Consider the following 9,477-nt stretch of genomic DNA (forward strand, 5'->3'; position numbering starts at 1 on the left):
CTACATCCTCCTCTGGCATATCCTAATATGTTGGTGACTCAGGCTTTTCCAAGACAATAACTCTAGTCTTGGCAAGTTTTACTGGGCCGCAACAGTTTTGAGTTACTGGTCTGGTTTGTTTTTAGCCATTCCCGGGTTGAATGCAGGATCATACATTCTTCAGCCACAGGCAAATTATATCTACCATCAACTAGATTAGAGAGGGTCGCAATCTGTCCTGGTGGATGGAGGGTTTGCATACAGAAATTCATAGATCTTGAAAATATTGTGAATAATGATGGAAGTGGATCTCTACAAATCTATTGTGAGCATACAAACCATAGAAGAGGCCAAGGTATCCCCAGGTGCTGCCTTTATCTACCATCTATGAGGTTAGGGAGTATCTCATTCTGCCCTAGTGAATGGAGGGCTCATATCCACAAAATCATAGATCCTGGAAATATTGTGAATAATGATGGAAGTGTGTCCTGACAAACCCACTTTGAGCATAAAACCATGGAAGAGGGCAAGGCATTCCCAGGCACTTCCTTTAATTTTTCATTGACTAGGTTAGAGAGGGTTATAATCTGCCCTGGTGGATGGAGGGCTTGTATCTACAATATCATAGATCCTGGAAATATTGTGAATAATTCCAAAGTATGTCTCTAAAAACTCGTTGTGAGCAGACAAACCATAGAAGAGGCCAGGCACTGTGGCAGCAGCCTGCGGAGTGGCAGCCCTGTAGACCAGAAGATAGAGTACTTCCCTTTCTGGTGTTTAATTCGTTGGCTGCCAGCAGCTTGATGCAAGATCCCATTACCCCCCCTGCTCCTGGCAGCTCCCACTCTCCCCACTGCAGCACCTCTAATAATGTGTTTCCTTTTATTTGCAGGTATTTTAGGAAAGTGTCATTATATTTACTATGGAAAAAACTCCGAGGGCAACAGGTTTATCCGAGATGATCAGCTCTAAGGCTGAAACCAGCATGCCCAGCCCAATTTCATGAGAATAAGTAACAGGAAGAAAAAGAAAGAAACAAAGAAAAGAAAAAAGGAAAAAAAAACAGACCCAACTAACCAGCCCAAATCGTGTTTGCACCATCAAAGGACACAGCCTCGGCCTCTAGTACCTTCTGCTGACTTTGCCAAACCTGTCAAGAGCATCCTTCTGTCTTCTTCTGAGTCGTCACCTAGAGATTGACATGATTGCCTTTAAGCAGGTCTCATCCACCAGTGTGACAGACAGCTGCAGCCAGGCGTCGGGGCTGACAGGATGAACACCATGATAGATTGCCTGGTCCATCCACAGCTCGCTGGGGAGCAGAGGTCACACCTGGGGCCCCTGTGAGCATGCTCAGTTAGCTTTTACCCATCACAGAGACTCCTGTCTTCAGTTTGCCTGTTGAGTGAGAGATGTGTGGAATATCCAGATGGTTTTTAAAAAACAAAAAATGGTTCTGATGGTGGGGAAGGACAGGGAGGCCTTGGGCCCCATCTATGTGTCCACAAGGTAGATTCTCACATTTCATACATATATACACATATAGAACCCTCCACCACCCCCCACACCCCCTAGCCCCCAAAGCATCTTTATCAAGAGCAGAGCTTCAAGGTCTATCATTCCTCTGAGGAAGGATATTTGCTGTCAGGGATACTTCGTGACTAGTTTCCAAATGATACAAACTCCCAGTGTTAGTAAATATTTTCCCCCCAAGTCCAGAAAATGAATCAATGAGCTCTGGATAAGCAAAGGGCTCCTGGATCCTAGACTTAGATGTGACCCCCTCTCCAGAGACAGGCATTGTTATGGATATTTTGAAATGCAGATCCTTTTCAGTTTTCATCATCTATACTTAAAAGTTGCCTTTGCCCTACTTGGGCTAGTATGTCTAGTCTGTTTTTTGTCAGATACCTTCTTGGTCGGGGAACAATTGGGAGATTAGTTGTTAACCTGGGTTACCCCTCCTTAGGGAATCTGTTGGGGGGGGGGTTAATTCACTAAGAGATAACCAAAAAAAAGATCTAAGGGAAGAAGAAAATGCCCAAATGCCCTCTACTCCCATCCCCATCCCATCTTCAGAAAAGATGACTGGTCTCTTGACCATCATGTCCTTCAGAGATGCTTTTGGGAATAAAATCTGTATTGTTTGAATTGGGGCAATCTTTGAATATCCACAGTGGTTTTTTAATAATGATAACATTTGGGACAAGTGATCATGAGACTTACATGTGAAATACCCACTTAGAAGATAATTGAGGAAATAGTTGATGAAATAGTAAAAAAAAAAAAAAAAAACAACTTTTTTTTAATTTAAATTTAGATCAAGCACTTAGAATCCAGTTATCTTGCCCAGGCTTCCCAAAGCAAGATTCGTTGAAAGATGGTGGTATCTAAAATATGAACCTTTCAAAGTGTGAACCTAAAAGCAAATCTTACCCAATCTTGATAACTACCAAATCTTTTCAGTAGCCATCCCATTTTGATAGGTAGGTGAGACCATGGAATTTCCATGTCGTTGGATGGACAATCTGGATTGAAATAAATAGAGGTTTAAAAGAGTTCAACATAGTCACTACAAGCGAATAAGACCACAGATCTTGGGGGCAAAGTTCTTATGTTGATTATCTAGTCTTCACTAATTAATTACTTAGACAAATTTGTAATTCGGTCCTTAAGAAAAAGGGAATTAAAGGTCTCTGGCTTTTATATTTTTTCCCTTGGTCATAAATAATGGGAGAGAAGGTACTTTTCTCTCTGATCTGAACCATAACTCTAAGGGAATGCCTTGAGTTAGCTGCTTTTGAACCCCACCCTAGCTCTTTGCTGAGAAACATCAACACATGTTTTGTCCACAACATATTATGGGCAGCAAGAGTTCTGGGCAGGGGCAGCAAGACTAGTCCAATGTCATCTCCAATCTGGCAACACATATATCCTTGTCTTCATAAAAGGCTTTAACCCTGCCTCAAACAATAAAAAAGCACTTGCGAACTGACCACAGAATTTTTCCATCTTTATTTTTCTTACTTGTTTACTTTTCTTAATGTCAGAACCATTTGTATCAAGTTCAAGAATGTCTCCCTCAATGCAAGCTTTAGAGGCACAAATATTTTCGGAATGAGCTGTGGACCGCATTCATGCCTCTCCCTGTGGGGTGTTTATTTTTTTCCCTCCAAAATGGTGTAGTAACTTGAATCAAGATTAGCTTAATTATAATTTCTGGAAAGGTCACCCCTGTCATCCATTCTTCTTCTAGAACAAGGCTCAGGAAGCTTGGCTCCCTCTTTCAAAGCGGCAATTGCTGATGGCTATGTCAGTGGGTCTCATTTGCTGAATGTTGGATCTCAGACAGCAATGATATTGGTGGTCACGTGGGCCCAATGGGGTTTTCCTAATTCTGGATTTTCTGAATAGTTAGAGAAGCAGTAGGGACATGAGGCATATACAATTTTTGTCTACACACCAGTGATGAATTCAGACAAAGCCCTGTTTTTCCTCTGTCTTTGGGAATGTTTCTTCTTTACTTTATTCTAAATCTCTGGTTGCCTGCTATGCTGAATCTTTTCCTCATGAAAAATAATAGCCCCTGGACTCCCTCTACCCCAAAAGCTTGCTTGGCTTAAAGATACAAAGAGGCCAGGGACTCAACTAAGGCAAATAGAGAACTGAGCCTCCCAATGCCTCAGGGAATGTTAGTATAAGTGAGCTCCTTTCTAAGCAACATAATTTTATAGGACGATTTGTTCCTTGAGAAATTATGCTTTGGATCGTAGGAATCTTATTAAAAGTACAACTATTGCAATCACTTACATTTACTCTTACCAGCCTTGCTCATAAAGCCTCCATCTGTGTGTTTCTTTAAATAGACGCACATTAGAAGAGATTATCTCTGGATGGGCTATGTCTCTGGATGCTGTATGTTTTCATGTATTCATGTGTACTAAGAAATAAAAGAAAAGCAAACCACAGTTTCTGGATGAAAGCCGTTTTTTCCCCCCAGCAGAGTTGTATCTCACACATTTTCAAGGGGAAATGTTTCTCTTGATGTTGCTAGGAAAAGCACTCCACTGCCTTTTCCTTCTTTGTTAATATGTAGATCAAAACCTAGAAGTAATGGTATCTTTTGATTGAAAAAGGTGTTCTTCAAACACCAGGCCTCCTTTTTTTTTGTCGCTGGCTGGGGCTTGGATGGAGTCAACATGGAAGAATGGTAACAAAACTTAGGGTCTGATCCTGCCTCTACCACTCACTACCCAGAGGACCTTGAGCGAATTAATTCCCTTCTCTGGACCTCAGTTTTCTCATCTGTATAAGGATAAGATCAAGCCAAAAGAACTTCAAATTCTCCATAATGTTCTATGACTATGAGATGATATATCCTGTTGAAAACCTTCCATATCGTTTGATCATTTTACCTGATTCCAATCTGGCATTGCTTAACTGTCTATTCTAATGGAGGATCTTAATTTTAGGAGGGGAGAGTTCTTAGAAGTTGTCTAATTTAACCCTCACTTCTTCATTTTATAGATGAGACAGCTGAGGCTAAGTGACTTGCCCAAGGTCCTCTGACTTTGAATTCAATACTCTTTTCCATTATACCTAAAGGGAACAGATGGATGTTTGAGATATATGTGGTTTTTTGGTCCTTGTAGAATGGCCAAATATTCTACCTCCAATGCAATTTCGTCCCACAATGATGTAGTTGATTTAAAGAAAAATGCTTATGTGAATGCATCTTTATCTGGCCTATATTACAGCTGGGTCAATGACCTCTACAGGTGATTGAGAATATCTTGCTACCTTTTAATGTGGGTAAGTCATTTCTCTGATTGTCTGACTCTTCTGGGCTCCATTTGGGGTTTTCTTGGCAAAGATGCTGGAGTGGTTTGCCATTTCCTTCTCTGGCTCATTTTACAGAGGAGAAAACTGAGATCAGGGTTATGTCACTTACCCAGGATCACACTGCTAGTGTCTGAGGCTAAATTTGAATTCAAGCAGATGAATCTTTCTGATTTCAAGCTCAGTGTTCTATCCACTGTGTCTCCTAGTTGTCTACCGTTCTCCTTATTACCTCTATGCAAAGCAAATGGGCACCTATGTAGTATTGTTAAGTAGCATTGAAGACCATCTGCCCTTATTTCTTTCTTCCATGAGCCTGCTCTGATATTCCTCAATCAAATACCTATTAGGAGCCAGATCCTGTGTTATGTTATAGGAATACAAAGGCAAATACACAATAGTCCCATATTCTAAGAGGAGAAACAAAAAAGAATTACCTATACACACAATATATGCAAGTTGGGAGGGAGGGGAAACTAGCATCTGGGCACATCTATGAAGCTCTCAAAGAAGCATCCATTTGAGTTAAGGTTTGAAGGAAGGGGGCAGCTAGGTGGTGGCCTGAAATTAAGAAGACTACTTTCTGAGTTCAAATCTGGCCTCAGACACATATAAGCTGTATGACTCTGGGCAAGTCACTTAACCTCTGTCTTTCTTGGTCTCCTCAATTGTTCAAATGGAAACAAAAGCACCTACCTTCCAAGCTTTTTGTGAGAACTAAATGATATAATATTTAAAGGGCTTTACAAACCTCACAATGTTTTATAAACACTAACTTTGTGTGTTTTAAGTAAGAGGATTAAATTATCAGAGTGTGTGTTATAATATAGCTACAGTATACAAACTGGAGATAGGAGATATTAGAGAAGGAAAATAATTAAGAAGTAATGCAGTAAAGCAAGAGATAATGTAAGCTGTACCAGAATTGGCATTTGGAATCAAGGGATTTGGGGGATATTGTAGGGCATGAAAATAATAGGCCCTAGCAGCCATTTGGTGAATGCTGAGGGAAAGAAAATTTCAAAGATGATTTGAGTTTCCAGGACTAAGTAAGTGAAAAGTTGATAATAGATAGTGGTTATCATTTAAGGAAATTATTAAGTCAGAAACAGGTGCCAAAGGAAGATTATAAAATCAATTTCGGACAGGTTGAATTTTAGTATGATTATGATATCCAAGTAGGGCTATCCAGGAAACAATTGGAAATGCTGGTTCAGATTTAAGAGAGAGGAGGGATAGTAGAGAGAGACACACAGAGACAGACACAGAAAGATTGCAATCAAAGTCTCTAAAATAGGTAAGATCACCAAGAGAAAATCTGGAAACTGAACCTCAGGAGATGCCAACTTAGAGTGATCAGTTGTCTTTCCTATTAGAATGGAAACTCCTACTGAGTGGTAATTGTTTGTTTCTGATAGGATCCTCAGGATCTGTCATATACTAGGTGCAATGGTTGTCGATTGAGGAGGTAGAGGGACTAATGAAGGGAACAAAGAAAGGAGTTATAGGAAAAAAATGTAAAGTGATTTCAAATGGGTGGGAATAGTCTTATTTCTGACTTCTCCTGAGCTGGGATTAGGTTTTCTGGACAGAGTCAATTCTTAGTCAGAATTTTCATTTCCATTTTCCCAATTCTATTATCAAGGTATGATACTTTTGTTCTGTTTTCAAGGCTGTTCTGGTTTTGAGCTTGGCCTTTAAAAAAAACTACACATTCTCCAGAGAGTAGTGAATTGAGGATATATTTAAGAGAAGAGCTCCCCATTCCCCATAGGACCTCATTCCCTATGTCCTTTATAAACAATTGCATAGTTTTGTTGTCCCTCTAAGACACCAGAAAAAGAATTTTTAAGTGAAAAGTCATTGTATCTAAATGGAGTTCATGAAAGAAGGAATCAAAATGTAAGAATTGTGAGACATTGAGTTGTACTGACTATTTATGGGTTTTGATACAAAAACCTCTTTTTTCATTTATAGGTTGTCTTTTTTTAAATGAAGTCCATTCTATATTTGATGTCTTGTTAGCCTGCATGCTTGCATGGGAGCAGATTCTCTATCTCTCTGGTTCTTTCTGTCTATTTTTGTCTGTATTTCTCTGTTTCTGTCTCTGTCTCTTTTTCTATCTCTTTGTGTCTCTGTCTCTGTCTGTCTCTGTCTCTGTCTCTCTTGGCAATTTGTGAAGTCTGGTCTTTCCAACAAGCCTTAGAGGTAGGTAGTGCAAGTATTATGCCTAATTTACATATGAAGAAACTGAAGCTTGCAGAGGTTAAATGATCTGTTAATGAGGTTAATGAGAGATTTTTAAAGATTCCAGATATAGCAAGCAGTGGAGATGAGACTCAAAATCATGAGAATGAATATAAGAGAAAACTACAAAAAGGTTGTAATGATCAATGGTGTCAAAGGTACTAGAGAATGAAGAATGAGAAAAAACTTGGATTTGGTGATTATGCAGTGATTTGTGACTACTGAAAGTCTGTATGGGGAAGCATGGGAGCAGAAGCCAAATTGCTTGGCACTAAGGAATGAATGAGAAGTGAGGAAATGAAGGCAGTGGGATAGGGAACTAAAATGAAAGAGAGAGAGGCAGATATAAATTGAGAGGACAGCATGGTCTTAGGAAAGCATTTTTACTTATTTTATTAGGATAAGGTGACCATGTTGGCAAGAAAAACACTTTGCAAATTATCCAAAACCCTTTACTTCCAACAACATATAGGTTACAAGACCATACTATAATATAACATAACATAAATAGCACAACTTCCCATTAAGCTAGTTCACCCCTGTTGATAATATACTATGACTAAATAATAGATGTCTTGACATAGGACAGAAAAACAGAAGTAGTCCCTGGGAAAGGAGAAAGAACAGTGACTCAAGCTTCAGAGATCCAAGATTCAGCTCCCAGCTCCGATGTTCATTTCCTGTATGATCTTTCGGAAATCATTAAACTTCCCTCCCTCTCAATTTCCTCATTTATAAAGGTTTCCTCTGGATTGCCTCTGGGGGTCCCTCACAATTCTAGAGTTTCAGAGATTTTCCAAAGATTGGCACTCCCAAGAACAACTTGTGAACTTTGTGGGATATTCTCTCAAACACCAAGAAACACCAAAGCACTAAATATTATTTAGTGAATTTTCATGGTTAAGGTCACTCACTGAATTCTGACTTCAGCCAATTATTTAATCCTTTTCTTCACTTTGTTGATAAAATTCCTTTGATTGTCCCAAATATTTTCTGATTTTTATCTTTATTGAAATCAATGCCTTCAAAACCAAATGAAGAGGTGTGCTATGACTTGGTCCCCCCAGATTTTATGTTCTAAAGGTATACCAACACATAAATGCAGCATAGCATTAAAGCAAATGACCTGGTCTAAGACTCTGGAGACCTAGGGTTCAGTCTTTGCTCTTCTACTCATTTTCCAGGATACCTTTATTAAGGTATATTATGAGTTTCATGTTACTCAACTTTTAAGTTAGGAAGTTGGAAGGGATTTTTCACTAAAGTTCATTTCATCTACAGACTGTCTACAGAATTATATTACGTGACTTCTTCTTTCTCATTGATTTTTGCCCAGATCATATCAAGTGAGTTCTTCTATTCAGTAGAAGAATGATATATGTCAACATTTCAGAAAGGATTCGCAGTGACTTAGGAAGTAAATCCATATGAAATGAATTAAGGTTCAAGTCATAATGCAGAATGAACTACAGGAATCCAGGTAGTATGCCAGGTCAAAAGATGTAAGATGAATTGGGCATCAGTGCTTGCTATCACTTGAAAAAGTTGGCTTTAGAAGAGAAGCTATTTATTGTCTTGGGTATCTAACTATAATTGAAATTGCTACCAGTTGAACAGTGATTCCTTGGTTAGGCCCTATAACCTTTTCTACACATCCTTAAGGGAGGAAAAGAGAATTTTTACAATTCCTTAGATTTCCCCCCCCCCATAAAAAGCATAGGGCAGTTAGGTGGTCTAAGGATGGCTGGGTTGCACAACAGGTAGATATTCAAATCCAGCTTCAGACATTTACTGGTTGTGTGACCCCAGGCACACACATCTTCATCTGTAAAAAATGAGATAGAGAAGGAAATGGAAAGCTACTCTGGGATCTTTACCAAGAAAAGCCCAAATGGGGTCTTAGAAATCATAGAATAGATTGTGCCACATTACTAATAATAGAAATACAAATTAAAACATCTAGTATTAAACCCAAACACCTGCAAAACTGACAGAATATTCAGTTTGAGGGAACTTTTGGAAAGAAAGGCATATAAAAACACTATTGATGAAGCTGTGGTTTGATCAATCTCATTGAAATTCCATTTTGAATATCTTTTTTTAAAATTGACCAAAATATCCATACCCCTTGACTCAGAGATCCCCCTGTTTAAGTAAGTATCCTAAGGAATGCAAATAAAGAAAACAAACAAACAAATCCCACTCTCATAGGCACTAAAATATTCAAAAGACATTTTGTTTTCTTTTATGAGGAAAAAATAGCTAATCCTAAAGTATGCCTTCTCAGTTGGGAAATGGTTAAATAAATTGTGGCACATGAATGTAATGGAATATTTTAGCACCATAAATAATTTTGAATATGAAAAATTCAAAGAAGCATGGAAAGACTTGGATGAATTGATGCAGAGTAAA

The 9,477-nt window shown here is 38.8% G+C and overlaps 1 protein-coding gene across 1 annotated transcript in view; it reads left to right on the top strand.

Annotated features, from left to right (window-relative positions):
* Nucleotides 1-3,947, top strand: part of LRMDA (leucine rich melanocyte differentiation associated) — a 1,329,142-nt gene extending 1,325,195 nt beyond the window's left edge. The window contains exon 7 of the mRNA XM_074232911.1: nt 872-3,947. Coding sequence (XP_074089012.1) covers nt 872-951 — 80 coding nt within the window. The 3' untranslated portion in view covers nt 952-3,947. The remainder of the gene's footprint in view (nt 1-871) is intronic.
* Nucleotides 3,948-9,477: the final 5,530 nt, after the last annotated feature.

Source organism: Macrotis lagotis, chromosome 4 (genome assembly GCF_037893015.1).
Source record: "Macrotis lagotis isolate mMagLag1 chromosome 4, bilby.v1.9.chrom.fasta, whole genome shotgun sequence".
NCBI lineage: Eukaryota > Metazoa > Chordata > Mammalia > Peramelemorphia > Peramelidae > Macrotis > Macrotis lagotis.